Source organism: Monodelphis domestica, chromosome 3, assembly GCF_027887165.1.
Source record: "Monodelphis domestica isolate mMonDom1 chromosome 3, mMonDom1.pri, whole genome shotgun sequence".
Taxonomy (NCBI): Eukaryota; Metazoa; Chordata; class Mammalia; order Didelphimorphia; family Didelphidae; genus Monodelphis; species Monodelphis domestica.
In genome coordinates this window covers 136092015-136110006 of record NC_077229.1, presented here as the reverse complement: position 1 = coordinate 136110006, position 17992 = coordinate 136092015, and the positions used below count along the sequence as shown (strand labels likewise).

Below are 17992 nucleotides of genomic sequence, written 5' to 3'. Positions count from 1 at the left end.
CCTGGCCGAATTGTGATCTCTACAAGCGTTGGAGGAACCCTCGTGGGTGCTTGGCCGTTTATGTGAGCTCCGACGCTGCACTCGACATCGTAGGACCGAGGTCCTCCCCCCGGAGTCTGCGTGGCAGCCACGTGATCTGGCGAGAATCGCCCATCTCACAGACTCGGTGGGAATATTTTTCCCATTCCAGAGCTTCGTAAACAATCAGAAGTCCCTAATAACGGAACCTATTCACTAAGGAAACAAGCAAAGCCCTCGCGCCACAAATAGGAGCATGCAAGAGGACACAGCGCTCCCCGGGGCAGCCAGAACCAGACGGAAAGGGAACGGGCGATAATGAGCACCATAAACAGAGCACAGAACCTAGATAATAGGAACGTGGTTTTCCAAGGCAGCCTGACAGCTCACAGGGATCCTCCATTTCTGTTGTAAGTTGGATCTTTCTGAGTTGTGTCTGATGCTGTGTGACCCCATCTGGGGTTTTCTTGGCAGAGATTCAGGGAGAGCGGAGAGAGGGTTCTCGCCCTGGGGGAGCTGGAGAGGCGCTTCTGCCTTCTGATCTCCGATCCGGCTCCAGGACTGCCTCAGGAAGCGGCGTTAGTGACGGCGTGTTTGTTTCTCAGGTGCTTTTCTGGTACCGGAATCACTGCGGTGACCAGGTACGCGCCATGTTCCACCCGTCCGAATGCTCTGCAAAAGCCCGGGTGGGACAGCGGCTCTCAGTGACGGCCTTGGTTCAAGTTTAGGTCGATATAGTCCGGCGATGATGCGCTTTGGTGGAAGCTCCCTGTGCCAATGACATCCTGGGTGTGGATCCCAAAGAAAGCGGTTCTATGATAGGGCGATGATCACTATTCTGTAGGTATAGAGATAGTGCAGTGGGAGAGTGCCGAGTCTGGAGTTAGGATGATCCGAGTCCCAAGACAGCCTCACACCCTTCCTTACTCACTGTATGACCCTGGGCAAATCACTTAATCCCTTTTGTCTAGCCTTTGCCCTTCTGTCTTAGAGGACTTAACTAGGACAGAAAGTAAGGGTTTAAAAAAAAAGACTCTAGGATGCAAAAGCACAGGGTGAGGTGCTGGTACATGATGCATGAGCCACCTAAAATACATCATGTTCTTTGTAGCACAAGGATTTCCACAGGGAAAAAGTTATTTTGAATACTTTAAAAAAACAACAAATATTTTTGGTACTTGTACTGTTTAATGAAATAGAAAAGTCAAGGTTGCACAAATAGCTCTTTAGAACATAAAACTAAATGTTTTTGTCCATAGCAATTAATTATATTCAGCATTTACAATATGCAGTACAAAAGTGTTCTGCATTTACATGATATAAATTGCATATAGTATCATGATTAAACAATGATAATGACATTAATTAATACTGTGGGATCCATCTTGTTCAGACTTTAGTGTTTCCCACATGCTGAAGGGAAAAAAAAAAGGCCGGTAGATAATTTGTTGAATTTTGATCCTGTATTCCAAATGCAATGATGATGGGAGACTTACAAGGATGTTCCTTTTGTTATTTTAAAAAAGTCACAGGACTGTTCTGAACTCATCAAAAATGAAATTAGGCACGTGTGCTTCAGCAACCTAAAACCCAGAAAGCAGAATTAGACATTTATTATGTAATTAAACTCTGAGTAAACCCAAATGGTCCACATCAGTGCCCATGATATTTTCCCTGTTTAAGGGATATACAGGGTAATGAAATTGTAATTCTTGTTAGACTGAGATAAACATAGCATAGAGGAGAATCTGCAAATATATTTGGGGTTCTGTCACCAATAAGACCACTATGTTTGCCTAAGATGGCTAAGAAGCTCTGTGTGGGACTGAATGCTGGGCCTGTAGTTGGGAAGACCCAAGTTCAAATCAGGCCTCAGATACTTCCTAGCTGTGGGACCCTAGGAAGTCATTTTTCCCTGTCTGCCTCAGTTTCTCTATCCTGGAACCAATGTTTTCTGAACCCTATAAAATGAGCTGGAAAAGGAGATGGCAAAGCACGCCAGTATCTGCCAAGAAAACCCTAGATGGGGTCATGAAGAGCTGGACACGACTGAAAACCCACAAATGTTTGCCTCAGTAGCAGCTAAGAGTATCTCGGCTGTTCTAACACTGAGGCCCTCCTGGGGCTCTGGGCCCTGCTGTGACTTCTTGCAGCAGTTTCTGGCTCCCAAACATGGCCCTTGTGGGAGCCGCAGGTGAGAGTTCCAAGACCCTGAGAGCCATTCAGCCTCCCAGGGTGAGGTCGTACGGATCACCCCCAACTTCATGGGGACAAGGGAGAACGGCTCTGAGGACAGGCAAGACCTGGGCCTGGGTCCGAGTTCACCAGAGGAGATGACGTTGAGAACACACCTAACAGATTTCCTGAGAGCAGGCCCAGCCCAAGGACATGTGAGGCCTGAGACGTTCTGGAACGAACAGGCACACTTCCTGCCCTTTCAATCTCAGCATTAAGAACTCAGGGCCTTGCTCAAGGAACCAGTGTTTTACGGACCTTTGAGATTCTGGTTCTGAAATAAAATCACAATTTCGCAGAGCCGCTCCCACACGTTTGCTTATGAATTTCAAAAGGCCCAGGGACTGCCTCGTGTTGGTGTTGGGGGGTGTGTGCACAGAATATGCCTCCGTGCCTCTGAGTACCTCCCACAGCAGGGAAGATTGAGGGCCCTTCACATCTGCTCTGAATCTCTGTATGCACAGCTGGGAGGAGGAGAGGGGGCTCCACCTCCTGGCTGCGGGAAATCTAGCGGTGGCTGCCCAGAGAGGGCCCTGAGCCCTGGCCTGCAGGCTGCAGCCTCTCCCTCCCCACCCAGCCCCGTTCTCTTACCCTCCTCGGTAGTTTTGTGTAACGAACATAATCCTCCAGAAAGAGAAGGGCACCTACTATGTCGGCAGGCATTTCTGGAATCTTCTGGCTGTAACAGAGACATGCATCAGTAGTCTAACAAATGGTGCTCTGAAACATTCGTAAGCAACTGAAGACTTTCCCTTCCTAAACAACCTCTTGTCATAGTTTGAAACAAATGCAATTGTACCTTTTTTCAGACTATTCACTGGTAGGACAAATGCTGAAGCAAGCTTAAATGCTTTGCTGCATAATGAGAAAACAGACTCTGAAGTTGGGAAAGATGAAGGCAAAAAGGGGATGGCAGAAGAGATGAATAGTGGCATGGAAACAACAGACACGAGCTTGGACGGACTTCGGAAGACAGCAGGGGAGAGAAGGGCCTGATGCGTTACGCTCCATGGGGTCATGAACAACAAACTACACCTGTTGATTTTCCTTATGAGATCAGCATGATAGAACAGTAGACCAAAGATTTGGTCCACTGGATTTGGAGTCAAGGTGGGTGTTCAAATCCCACCTTAGATCCTTACTAGCTGTGTGACCCCAGGCAAGTCAATTAACCTCATTCTGTTTCATCATATGTAAAATGAAGGGGTTGGATTCAACAGTCTCTTATGTTCTAGTTCTAAATCTGTTACCTAAGTTTTATCAGAGTTCTCCCTCAAGTTCCTCTCCAATGCCTCTGGGGGACTGTGGCGGCGAGCCCACATTCCTGATGGCTCAGTCACTGGAATGTAAATGGTGGCAGGTTCTGCCAATCTAGAAAGGCTTTGAGGATGGACCTGATGAGAGACAGATTTTCTTTTTGTTTTTTAAACCCTTCTCTTCCATCTTAGAAGCAATACTATGTATCGGTTCCAAGGCAGAAGAGTAGTAAGGGCTAGGCAGTGGGGGTTAAGTGACTTGCCCAGGGTCACACAGCTGGGAAATGTTTGAGACCATATTTGAAGTTGGGTCCTCCTGACTCCAGGCCTGACTTTTAATACACTGAGTCAATTAGCTACCCCCAAGACTTTATTTCTTTTGTCTGAGTGACACCCTAGCTCATTGCCATGGTGACAGGCTTCTCAGTTATAACAACTCTCAACAACTGATAACTAAGTGACTAAGGCCATCTGTGTCCTCATGTTGCATTTTTGAAGGAGTTAAAGAATTATTAATCTCGGTCTTCTAAAAGCTTTAATAATAATAAAAAATATTATCTAGGGAGACTTCAAGAATGGTTCTGCCTAAAAGCAAGGGTGGGTCCTGGTCCTCAGTTCTTGTGATCTCTCTTGTTTAGACCTTACAAAGAAGCAGGATGCAGTGGAGCAAATAAGAGGTTTTCTGTTTCTCCTCATTAGACTGTGAGTTCTTCAGTCATGGGGTATCTTTTGTCTTTCTTTGTAATACCAGAACTTTGCACACGCCTGCCATAGAGAAGGTGCTAAATAAATGTTTATTGACTCACTAACTTGTCACACATCTCCTTAGGCTCCATTTGTTTTATCCTGAGGATTGTGCTTCAAGTCAGGCAGTTTGGAGAAGGCCAGTTTTGAGATGAATAAGCAAAATCCTTTTGAGCCCTAGGATTCTAAGTACCTTCTAATCAATATGTTTGTATGGGTAAAGTTTCTTTGTACTTTTTTTTTAAACCAAAATATAACGTTTTTTCTTGAGGATTAAGACTGTGTCCCATTTATTTTCACATTGCTTTTGGCATGTAGCATAGTGTTTTTCTCATAGTAGGCACTTAGTAAATACTAAATTGAAGACTGTTTTTATTTGAAAAAAGAAAATCAAGGACTAGAGAGGGTGGTTTAAGAACTGAGTGGACAAAATATGAAGTCACTTGATGCATGAACTGTTCTGCTTCTTTGGCACTTATAAGGCACCCAATTTGTCACCATCCAGTTTGGTTTTGCATAAACAAAGGTCTCAACAGCTTCATATTGCTCAGACCAATTGGCACAGAACCGAAGAGAACCATTAAGTTAACAATTGTTAAGTTAATGAGTCAGAAATTTAATATGATTTTAAATAACATTAGAATGTCAGCAAAAAAAAGTTTCTGCTAAACATGACATATGTTTGATTGGACAAAAGTATTCCTGAAGGAAAAGCAGATTTCCAAAAGTTTGATTCCATAGCTAGAAATCCTGAAAGGGAAAACAGACCAAGAAGGTAAAATTCTGACGATAGTAACCAAGGATGCCAATGAAGAAGGGGAAGAGCATCAAAGAAATGATGACTGTGGCTATGGAGAAAATCCTATAAACTCTAATCTAAAAAGGTCATGTATGAAAGACAGGAGAAAGGGCATTTAACGAATGACAAACACAATGATTAAAAGGCCAGGAGTTACAAGTGCATAATGTTTAAGGGTCACACAAGTACTTTTCTCAGGACAATCTTGTAAGGCAGGTAGTACAAGTTATTTTTGCCCAGAAGGAAAGTAAGACACAATTTTAGTAAATGATCTGCCCTGTGGCCACCCAGTAAGTTTCCTTCTGTTCTCTGCTAAGGTTATATTCCCTCCTGGCAGCAGTACTCACCCTTTCCTGCTCACTTTTTGTCAGAACATAACTTTAAGTCTTCCAAGTGGCTGGCCTAGAATTCCTCCCAAGCTTTGCTTCCCTGGCTGGAGGTGCTAGGACTCCTTCCATCACACATTTGCTCTGGATCACGCAAATCTAACACTGTCCAGTTAATTCAATGCTTTCACCCTGTGATGGAGTTAGTGTGTGCATCATCATATTCATTTTACAGAAGAGGAAAATGAGGGACAGAGTCAGTGGCGGTGCCCCCAGTCAAATGGTTGAATTCCAGAGATCTTCAGACCCCCTTCACACTTTGCTCTCTATGGGCCTGAGCAGAGATCAGACTCCTGAGCTTTCTTGCTGGCACAGGAACAGCAGTGAGGGAATAAGCCAGCTCCTCTCCCCTACCAAGGCCAAGTTTAAGAGATGCCCGAGGCATTCCCTACAGGTGAGGTGGCTTGTCCAGGGTTGGTCAGGCAGGGTATGCCAGAGGGGCTCCCGTCTTCAAGCCAGCTTGCTATTCCCTAGGCCAGACTGCTTCAGGAGTTTGCGTCTGCAAAAAACAGTATCTTGAGAGCTGAAGTCCAGAAGGAAGTGAAGCTTTGAGAGTCTTTGGACCAATAATTCCAGGCTATCTAAAGGAATGTTCTGAACAAAAAATGAACAAGAAAGGGAAAGAACTGTGGCCAGAAGGAGGTGTGGCACTGACACAGGGAAGAGGAAAATCAGTGCTCTCTAACTTCTGTTTTGTTGTCTCTATCATGAAGATTAATCCACAAACCAGAAAGGGTCTAACCAGGGGGGCTCAAGCCTCATGGAAGGAAAGGGATAGTAGGAGAGTCCAGCTGTTCTCAGCGGGCCCTAAGATACAGACCCAGATGAACCACATCCCAGGGTGGGACAGTCCAGCTGACTAGCAGTTTCTGTTGAGAAGTTAAAGAGTACCAGAAGCCTAGAGACAAGTTTTTCAAAGAGGGGAGAAAAGATGGATTCCATAAACTACAGATAAATAAGCCTGACTTCAGTCCCTGGTGAAATTTGAGAATAAATTTCTCATATTGATAGTTTGTGAGCACCTGGGAAAGCAATAAACTCTAAGAGTCAGCATGCATTTAGTAATAACAAACCATGCCAAATAAACTTTTGTTTCTGACAGTTGTAAGGCTAATAGGTCAGGAAAATGCCATAAATGTCTCTTCTCTTATAATATCCACTTGATGATATTTACTTTGGCAATGATAGTTAATTTGGCAAATTTGTGTAGGGGCAAGGGTGGTGGTGGTGGAGGTGGATAGATGACTTTCTCTTCCTGCAGTCTGGGCATTAAAATAGAAATTGATAAAGAAGCAGTTTCTCAGATGGAACTGGAAAGGCAGTCGATGACAGCTCAGCTCTACCCCTGATGGCAACCCTGAAAGTCTCTGAGGTGTGACAGAGGCTGGCACTAGAGAAAAAGTGCCAGGCTGAAGAGTATGTGAAATTGATCACTTTGATGGGGGAGGGGCCCCAGGAGTTGGGAATCTGGAGGAGGAGAAGACTCAGGTTGGTAGAGGAGTTCCCTACCCATTATTCCTTTTGTATTTCCTGATTGAGTTGACATTAAAAGTTATCTGTTCCCCAAACTGAGTATGAGTGAACAGATCAAGGGGAGACCTTTTGGTCTTGAGTAGTGGAGGGGGGGACAAGAGGGAATTGGGGAGACCAGCTTTAGCTAAGGAGGGAAGGCAGAAGGGGGAAAATCTTCAAACCCCCTGTCCCCTCTCTGAGCAAACCCTAAACATCAGCTATCTCCCCTGTACCCCGCTTTGAGAGGGGAGGTCCCCACTCATTCCCCCTCTCAACACTGAAAGTCTTAATTTTCTTTAATACAGAGGCAGGTTGCATCTTTGTGAAGGGTGACAATCACTGCACTCCAAGATGGTGCTGGAGGTTGGGGCTGAAGGTGGTTCAGGCTACATAATATATATTATTAAAACTACCTGGCACTGGCTAAGAAATAGAAACAAAGACCAGTGGAATAGAACATACACACAACACACAGTAGTTAAAGATTACAGTGACCTTGTATTTGACAAAAGCAAACATCCAAACTTTGGGGGTAAGAATTTACTATTTGGTAAAAATTATTGGGAAAACTACTGGAAAGCAGTTTGGCAGAAACTAGGTATAGGCCAATTATCTTACACCATTTACCAAAATAAGATCAAAATGGATACATGACTGGGACAAATGGAGAAATCATAAGCAAATTAGGAGAATAGGAAATATTACTTATAAGATTTATAGGTAGGAGAGGAATTTATGAATAAGAAAGAGTATTATGAGATTTAAAGTAGATAATTTTGATTACAATAAATTAAAATGGTTTTGTATAAATAAAAACTAATATAGTTAAGTTTAGTAAGAAAGTAAAAAATTGGGAAGATAATTTTTATACAGTTTCTCAGCCAGAGATCTTAAAGAGAGAGCTTTGTTAATTTATAAGACTATGAGCTATTCACCAACTGAGATATGGTCAAAAGATATGAACAGACAGTTTTTGGATGAAGAAATCAAAGCCATATATAGTCATATGAAAATATATTCTAAATCATTACTGATGAGAGAAATGCAAATCAAAACAACTCTGAGATATTTCACATCTACCATATTGGCCAAATGATAAAAGGACAAAATGATTAATATTGGAGGGGATGTAGAAAAATGGGGACATTATAGTAGACTGTTAGTGGAACTGTGAACTGATCCAACCATTTTGGAGAGCAATCAGGAATTATGCCCAGAAACTTCTAAAATTGTGTATACCCTCTATTTCCCAAGACAATTAGGGAAAAAAAGAAAAGAAACTATGTGTTCAAAAATAATTATAGCAGCTCTCTTTGTGATAGCAAAGAACTGGAAGTTGAGGGGGATGCCCATCAATTGGGGAATGGATGAAACTGTGGCAATATGACTATGATGGAATACTACCGTGCGTAAGAAATGATGAGCAGTTTAATGTAAAAAACATGAAAAGACCTACATGAAATTATGAAAAGTGAAATGAGTAGAACCAAGAGAACATTATATACAGCTAAAGAATTAGCTTATGCATGCCCACCTCCAGAGAAAAAAATGACCAATAGAAACATGGAAGACATAGTTTATGCATACATATTTTTTTCTTTTGTGAACTGATGCCCTCTCTAGGATGGGGAGGGGAGGGAAATAAAATATATGAGAATTTTGATGAAACTAACAACAAATTAAAAAAAATAATAAAGATAAAATTTTTAAAAAGATGTTAGGGGCCAGGGGTTGGGGGGGGGAGAGAGGAGAGGATTTCTCTCCCTCCAAAACCAGTATTCCTGGCATCTTGTGGCAGAGCTGCTTGCCAAGTAGGAGATACCATATTCAGAGACAGAGGTTTGGAGTTGGAAGCAGTTTTAAGAGTTTGACACCTGACATTAGAGAAGAGAGTCAGTTGTGGATTTGAGGAGAAATTAGCTCTGGTAGTTGGAAGTGGAGCTGTGGAGATACAGGCCAAAGGATCGGCTAAATGATCTGACCAAAAGAGATCTTGGGCTCAGAGGGAAGCTGTGTGAGGACTCCATAAGATGATAAAAGGCACTGGGGAGCTAAAAATGTTAGTTGCCTTAGTCATGTGTGTTCTCTGTATGTGTACCCTGCCATGAGAGTATTCTGTACCTACTTTTCCTACCAATATTATGGGTACGTGTGGGAAAATAGGTTTCACTTCTATGCAGAGAATGTTTTTTTTTGTTACTGTTCTATTATGCCATCTTGTTAAATAGCTTTGCTTTGAGCTAATTGTGTCTACTGTGAAACACTTAATGGTAAGTGTACCTTTAAAGGTAAGCTTATGAGGTAGTTTTAGGAGTACCCTGAATATGGGAGTGGACACCCCCTTCCCCTAACAAAATACTGTTACTGTAGGGATGTCAATTTGGAGGGAGATTTCTATTGGAATCCCATATAGCTCTGTCATGTTCAACACTTTTATAATGTTTAACATTTTACGATGAAAGAATATTGATCATATCAGTCAGAGGACACAAAACACTACAGCATAATAGGAATAGTCACAAGAAGGTCAGAAGATGTGGGTTAGACTTCCAGCTCTGCTCTTGGTGAGTGTGGATATATGAATCTGGTTAAATAACTTAATATGCAAAATGAAAATTCACCATATGGTTATTATAAAGCTTACATGAAATAATGAGTCTGAAAGCACCTTAAAACTGTATAGTACTATTTATAAAAGTAATTCACTATTAAACTAACAAAATAAATTTTTAATAGGAAAAAATATCAAGGACTCAAGTTAAAAACAAAACCAACCAGGGGGCAGCTGGGTGGCTAAATGGATTGAGAGTCAGGCCTAGAGACAGGAGGTCCTAGGCTCAAATCTGGCCTTAGACACTTCCCAGCTGTGTGACCCTGGGCAAGTCACTTAACCCCCATTGCATAGCCCTTACCACTCTTCTGCTTTAGAACCAATATACAGTATTGACTCCAACTTGGAAGGTAAGGGTTTAAAAAAAAAATCAACCACTAGATGGGATAAGACCTTTCTCAATAGAACATATAGAAAAGACTGAAGGTTATCAGTTGACTTCAATTATTTTTTTTATAGAACACTTACTTTCTGTTTGAGAATCAATATTGTGTATTAGTTCCAAGGCAGAAGAGTAGTAAGGGCTAGGCAATCGGGTTACTCAGCTAGGAAATATCTGAGGCTATATTTGAACCCAAGATCTGTCTTTGAATTCACTGAGCCACCTAACTGCCCCTATTGGTTGACTTTCAGCTTAATATAAGTCAAAAGCAGAACTTTCAGGGGCCAACTCCTCAATTTGCACCTTTGATCGTATTACTTCCTGACTTACCTGGCTCATACTTTTGGTCTCTCAGTTATTGTCCCTTTCTTTTTTCATTTCTCCTTATTAACTATGTAACCTTACTACTCTCTTCAAACCATCACACATATCTTTTCTTTTAAGAAAAACCCTTTACCTTCTATCTTAGAATCAATACTGAGTATCAGTTCCAAGGCAGAAGAATGGTAAGGTCTAGGTAATGAGGGTTAAGTGACTTGCCCAGTAACACACAGTCAGGGAGTGTCTGAGGTCAGATTTGACTCCAGGGTCTCCTGGCTCCAGGCCAGGAACATCCACTAAGACCCCCAGCTATCCCCATTCCTAGCTTTTCAACACCATCATCTTATGTTGTTTCCCTTTTACAAACTAACAGAAGTCATTCGTGTTCAATGCTTCCATTCTTTTGTATCTCCTTCTAATAGAATGCAAGCTCCTTAAGTACAGGGACTGTCTTTTCTTTCATTCATGAGTGCTTCAATAATTAGACTTTTCACTTGATTCTAAACACTGTAATGTGGCTTCCACTTCCAGCCTCAATAATTCAAATGAAAACAATGTCTTCAAAGTTACCAAATGATTTCTAAATGGTCAAATCTATTGATTTAAGCTTAATATAAATTTCTCAAATCTTAGCTTTCATGCACCCTGCAGCAGTTGCCACTCCTGACCCTCTTTTTCTGAATACTCTTATCTTCTCCAGGTTGTCCTATCTGCTGACTGCTCCTTTCTAGACTCCTTTGCTGGAATCTCATCCAGGCCCTTCCACTAACTGTGGGTGTACCACAGGCCTCTGTTCTGGGCTCTCTTCAATTTCTCACTTACTGATTTCATTACCTCCACTGGTGGTAAAAAACATCTCTATTCAGTAAACTCCCCAGTCTTTCTATTGAACTCCATTCCTATATCACCGTCCACTGAACATTTGAATTGTCTGTCCTACAGGCACCTCAAACTTAACCTCTGTATTTCCCATACTGATGCTTGCAACCCCAGTGGTGTCTTTAACTTCTTTTCTCACTCATTCCATGTAACCAATCAGTTGCTAATCTTTTTTATTCATTCAAAGCGCCCATTTTGCCTTTCCAGGCTTCTTACACTTTACATCCACCTTCCCCAACTATGTACTCTGTAATCCAGTGACACTGGCCTTCTTGGGGATCCTTAAACAAGACAACCCATCTCCCCACTCTGGGCATTTTCACTGCACAGAATGTATTCCTTCCTCATCTCTGCCTCCTTGTTTCCTTCAAGACCCAACTAAAATCCTACTTTCTAAAGGAAGCCTTTTTCAATCTCTCACAATTCTGGCATCTTCTCTCTGCTAGTTATCTCTTATTTATTTTGTATGTAGCTTGTCTGAACATAGTTGTTTGTATGCTATCTCCCCCATTAGACCAGGAGCTCCTTGAGGGCAGGGACTCTCTTTTGCCTTTCTTGGCAAACAGTAGACATTTAATAAATTTTTACTGATACCTCCTTTACAACACTCACATAGCCACCATCTATTTTGAGTCCCTATCATCATCTCTTGTTTGGACTATTATAGTAGCCTTCTAACTGGTCTTTCTTGGCTTAAGTCTTTCTACTCCTATCTGTCCTTCACAGATGCCAATGTGATTTTCCTCCATTATACATCTGAACATACTAATTGCATCCAATAATCTTTGTGACTTCCTATTAACCTTTAGGTTCAAATATGAACTCCTCTGTTTGGCATAGAAAGCTCTTCATAACCTGACATTTCCTATGCCTAGTTTCCACACCTTTTTGCCCTTTATAGTCAAGAAATCATAATGACTGACTTGCTGTTCCTTCCACCAGAGGCTCAATGTCTTTGAACTGGCTGTGGCCATGCCAGGAAAGGGTCTAGGACTTCATCTCTGTCTCTCAAAATCCTCAGTTCCTTTAGGAGGCAGTTCAAACACTACCTTCTTTAGGCCTTTCCTGGGCTGTCAGATGTTAGGACCTTCTCCCTGGAAGCTATCTTCTAGCTGCCCTATGTCTTGTACATATCTATTTATGTACACACTGTCACACTGCTTTCCTTTTGAGAATGTAAATTCTCTGGGGAAAGGGACTGTTTGGCTTCTTCACTGTGTCTCTAGCCCTAGCATAAGGCCTGGCAATAGCAAGCCTTAGTAAATACTTCATGGTTAAGTGACTGATGAGACCTTAGGGCTGTGTTAATAGACATAGATGGCCCAGAACGAGAAAGTGAAAGTTTCACTGCACTCTGCCCTGGTCACACCACCCATGTATTGTCTAGTTTGGGGTACAAGATTTTAGGATTTCCAATCTGCAAATATATGGCAGAAGATGAATTGTCAAGCGAACTGAAGATAGTTTAATCAGACTCAGCAGGGTCATGACTGGTGGTGTCAAATATTTGAAGGGCTGTCATATGAAGGGCTTAAAGAAATTCTGTTTGGCTCCAGAGAGAAGAACGAGGAACAATAAATGCAAGTTATAGGGAGACATGTTCCACTTTTAATATTTTAATATTTACAAATTTAATGGGCTACTTCAAGGTAGCAAGTTTCCCTAGTTACCAGAAGTGTCCTCAATGAGTCTAGATAGCCACATCAAGCAAGATGAAGAAGAGATTGTAGGACCTTAGTATGGGAGAAGAGGCCACTAAAGTAACTTCCAATTCTAAGATTTGATAATTCTGTGGGTGAGATATAGAAGTTCACACACACTGTATTAGGTTTTGGATCTCTACTGGCAGTAAAGAGAAAAGGATGTTTTCTGAGTATCAAAAATGAAATGAGTCATTTTTCCAGCACAGAAGCTACCGATAGGCAGCATACCCAGGACCCAGAAAACCAAGAGAAGCAGATGCCCCAAATGTATTCTTGTATATACCAGGTTAATATATATTTCTTTTTGTCTCAATTCTACTTAGACATTCTTCTTGATCTCTCTGCAGCCTGTTGAAACTGCTGATTATCCTTTTCTTGATACTCTCCTTCTATAGGTTTTCAGGACTCCATTCTCTATGTGACCCTGCCTTTCCAGTCTCCTTTGCTAGATCTTTATCCAGGTCATGTCCACTAACTATGAGTATCCCACCAGGCTCTATTCTGGGCCTTTTCTCTTCTCCCTTTATGTTACTTCACTTGGTCATCTCATCAGCTCTAATGGATTCAATTATTAATTCTCTGTTAACCTTGGTCTCACATCTCTAATTCTGACAGCAGGTGAGACATCTCGAAATGGATGCCCAGCCTTATATTCAATAACTAAACTTCCCTATTAACTTAGAGGGCCACTCCAACTTTTTAGTTTCCCAGGCTTGACTTATAAGTGTCATCTGATTCCCTTCTCTCTCTCTTACTACCTACATCCAATCTGCGGTCAAGGCCTACTGATTTAATCTTTGCAACATCTCTTGAATATGTATGCCTCCTTTTCTCCTGTTATTGCCACCCTGTTGGGGCAGGCTGTCATCACTCTAGGTCTACACTGCTGCAACAGCCGGTTGGTAGATCTGCCTGCCTCTCCACTCAAACCCATTCAGCCAATAAATTGACTTTCCTAAGGCAGGTCTGATCCAGTCACCCCCCACCCCCACAACTCAATAAACTCCAGGGGCTCTCTATCACCTCCAATATCAAATATAAAACCCTTTGTTTAAAGCCCTTCATAGCTTCCCTCCCTCCATTCTCTTTCCAGTCTTTTTATACCTATTCTCCATCATGCACCCTTTGATCCAGCAATACTGGCCTCTTTGTTCCATAAAGAACACTCCATCCTTCAGCTCAGCCATTGGCTTTGGCTCTCTCCCTTGCTTCATCTGTTTCCTGGCTTCTTTCAAGTCCCAACTGAAATCCCATCTTCTATAAGAAGTCTTCCCCAATCCCTCTTAATTCTAGTGCCTTCTCATTTCCTATCTCCTATTTTCCCTGTATGTAACTTGTTTGTATTTGTTTATTGTCTCTACTATTAGATTGTGATTTTTTTAAAGGCAGGGACTGTCTTGATTTTTCTTTGCATCCTAACACTTAGCACATTACCTAGCACATCAAAGGTACTTAATAATTGCTTAGTAACTGACCATAAGAGAGGAAAAAAACACAACTGAATCAAAAGGACTTCAAATTTTTTTTTTGCCCTAGGGCACCGGTGTCTAAGATGGCATGCAGAGTGCTCTCTGTGGGCACTCCCCTCCCCCCCCCCCCCCAATCCTCCCCAGTTCATTCCTAGAAAGGCAGAAGGACTCCATTGGACCTCCTCCCTTTTGCCTGATGATATTGTTTCACATTCCCCACCCCTCAGCCCAGGAGTTCAATGGGAGCTCACAGGGGATAAGGTGGCAGCCCATAAGAGGCAGATCTGGAGGAGAGAGGGACACTCAGGACATTTCCCTCCTCCTCTCTATACTGGCTGAGGACATTCTTCACTTCACCCACCCCTTTTCCCAGCAGTCTAATGGAAGTGCTTCCTCCCTCCCCTATGTAGAGTAAAGGGGGGGGGGCATGCCCAGCACTCAGTCTGATGGATGGGGTGGGGGCAGGGCCCAGCACTCTGTCTCTAAGAGGTTTGCCATTGATGGTGAATCTATGGCACAAGTGCCAAAGATGGCATGTAGAGTGCTCTCTTTGGACACTTGGTCTTCCCCCTCCCCCCCTCCCACCAAGAGCTTATTACTAGAAAGGTAGGACTTGAGTGCAGCTGCTTCCCTCCCCTTCTCCCTCTCCACTGCACCTGACAGCAGTCCAATGGGAGAGCTTTTCCCTTCCCCTGTGTGGGGTAAGGGGGAATGGAACACATCTAGCATGCAATGGGGGGAGGGTATGGCACACCATCTTGGGGGGAGTGGGGCAGGCATGACACTAGGTCTAGGGGATGGGGTGAGGGGAAGGCCTGGCATTGTCTCTAAAAGGTTTGTCATCACTGCCCTACGGGATAGTACACATTGTAAGTTGCTTTTATTTTTAAATCAAGAAGCAATTTCTGTATTATTTCTCATTCATTACATTATCAGTAGCTCAAATTATTTTAGGACTTGAAATTCAAACTTCTCAACCACCCACCTCCACCTCCCCATCTCCACCCCCACCCATAAGTCTGTGGATTTAGCCTTTGGGAGTAGATCAGAGTTTGATGACTACTTAATAATTTGGAATCCAATTTCTACCCAGGAAACAATGATACAAGACTGCTGCATTTATTTATCCCTGGTGATTATCAAAGTACACTGGCCCAACTTATTTTAAGAGAGGCTTATACTGTCTCCTTACTGCTTGGGAACTGACTCTAGCCTCTCTAGCAGGTTGGCTAAGGAAGGTTTCATCTTAATTTTCCTGAGGCTGAGTACTTTGTACATCATGCTTTAGGGACCTGGGTGACTAGCAATTCCTCATCTTGCTTATGGACAGAATAAAGAGTAGGTTCAAGTTGAAGGAGAAAAGATTCAAGAAATATAAAAGAAAAAAATGTACATTTGTAAGGGCTGTCAGGGTGTAAAAGGTTATGAGTTTGGGCTATGGCTACAGAAAACTTTTACCTGTAGGTCTTTAGAATGGAAAGGTCATCTTTTTGGCCTTTCTTCCATCTGTTTGGATTGGTGTCAGTGTATTGTTAGGCAAGGGTGCCTGAATGTGTAAGCCAAACATAAATTACATCACCACCATGGCTTCTTTCCAGAGAGCTCAATGAAGGCAGCTGGTGGCTCAGTAGACACAGTATTGGGTTTGGCAGTAGGAAGACCCGAGTTAAAATCTGATTGTAAGCCACTTACTAGCTGTGTGACTCTTGGCAAGTTGCTTAAGCTCTGTTCCAATTTCTTCATTTGTAAAATGGGATAATAATGACACCTGTCTCAGAGAGTATCACTGTGAGGATCAAATCACTCACTCACTCACTCTCTCAAACACAAACACTATTTTATTTATGTATGTATGATATATATTAATACATAACATACATGACTTTATATATATCCTTCTTTCTGTCTTCGTAACAACTCTAAGACAGAAGGGCAAATTCTAGGCAAACAGGTCACATATCTATGAAGTATCTGAGGCCAGATTTGAACCCGTATCTTCCTGACTCCAGGTCTGGTTCTCTATTGTGTAACCTAGCTGCCCCTAAATGATGAGACTATAAAGTACTTAGTGTAGTGCCTGGAACATGGTAGGTGCTATATCATTGCTTTTTTTACCCTTCCCTTATTTCCCTAGATTTGGGATGATCAATAAGAAATTTTTAGAGCTTTTTATCTGGAATATTTCCAGAAATGACCCTTCCTTTCTATTAGTATTCTATGAGTAACTTACACAAAGCTAATCATTCTTACCTTGTACATTGCTCCATTGTGGAGCGGATAAACTGGCCGATCAAAGCCAGAAACTGTTCAGTATATCGGGAATGAAATTGCTTCAGAAGAGTGAGAAGTCCTAGGACCAAGGGAGGCCAGTCAACTGGATCTGTGGGCTTTCGACAGACCATCCCTGAAGGCAAAATATAACACCCAATTTAAGTGCTTCCTGTGGGAACCTCAAAATGTCTCATCTCCACTCAACTGTTAGCTTGTGTGGGCAAGTCATTCTTCTCTGGACCAGTAAAATTCTGAGACATAATTGTGAGAAAATGTGCAATTATTTTCATTTTATATTTTTATAGATTTTTTTTAACCCATACCTTCCACTTTGGAATCAATACTGTATATTGGTTCCAAGGCAGAAGAGTGGTAAGGCCTAGGCAATGTGGGTCAAGTGACTTGCCCAGGATCACATATAGCTGGGAAGTGTCTATATTCAGATTTGAACCTAGGACCTCCCATCTCTCTCAATCCACTGAGCCACCCAGCTGTCCCCTTCACCTCTTGATACTTCAGAGGATCTTCCTATAAAATAACTAAGCAAAGTCATCATATAACAACTGTGATTGATTGATGTTATACTTAACTTTCCACTCTTGACAGAAAAAAATATCTGAAATTGCTGTATTTGAACTAAACATTCTTGTCATTCAGAGTGAACTTAATTTTCTTTATTGTGGACACTGTGCATTATTGCCCTTCTGGTTTTCTTTCTTCCTGATCAGTTCAATGACAAATTTCAATGTGGCCATCTCCTGGCCTCAGGGACCCTAATCACGTAATATGAGGAAAGGCAACAAAGTCTAAAGGAGAATCTCTCCCAAATCTCAAAGCAGCAGGTAAATAGCAAAGTTCCTGGGATAACTGGCTCAAATTTCCATATTTTAGTATTCTACTATACTAGGATCAGATGAAAAGAAATGTTTATACTTGAGGAGGGAAGACCTGGTTGGGGGTAGACCATGAGAGCTGTCTACAGGTACTGGAAGAACTGTCTTATGGAAAGGGATTACCTCAGTTCTCCTTGGTCCCAGAGGACTCAACTAGAAGCAATGAGGAGATATGCTGCAGAGGCAGATTTCCATTTATATATGGAACTATTTCACAAATCAGAGCGGTTTGAAAGTTGATAATATATGTAAAGTGCTTTGCAAACTTTAAAGAGCTCTACAGGGCATCTAAGTGGCACAACGGTAGAGTGGAGAGAGATCAAGTTCAAATCTGGTCTCAGACATTTCCAAGCTTGGTGACCCTGGGGCAAGTTACTTAACTCTGTCTACTCCTCACTCTTTGGTCTTAGAGTCGTGACTAAGACAGAAAGTAAAGATAATAAAGAACTCTAAAAATGTCAGTTCCTACTGGGTTCTTTAAGAAGAGACCACTTGCCATGCGTGTTTGGTCTG

At 42.1% G+C, this 17992-nt stretch overlaps 1 protein-coding gene across 7 annotated transcripts in view; it reads right to left on the bottom strand.

Moving 5' to 3' along the window:
• Positions 1-1186: 1186 nt before the first annotated feature.
• WASHC5 (WASH complex subunit 5) overlaps positions 1187-17992 on the bottom strand; it is an 84896-nt gene continuing 68090 nt past the window's right edge. For 4 of the 7 annotated variants that reach the window (XM_056823100.1, XM_016431890.2, XM_001370555.5 and 1 more), the window contains 3 exons: positions 16566-16719; positions 2845-2932; positions 1187-1601 (listed from right to left, as the gene is read on the bottom strand). In XM_056823100.1, the coding sequence (XP_056679078.1) occupies positions 1545-1601; positions 2845-2932; positions 16566-16719 (299 nt within the window). In that variant the 3' untranslated portion in view covers positions 1187-1544. Of the gene's footprint in view, positions 2933-16565; positions 16720-17992 lie in introns of all 7 variants that reach the window. The other 3 variants (XM_056823099.1, XM_056823102.1, XM_056823101.1) reach the window with 3 other exon arrangements.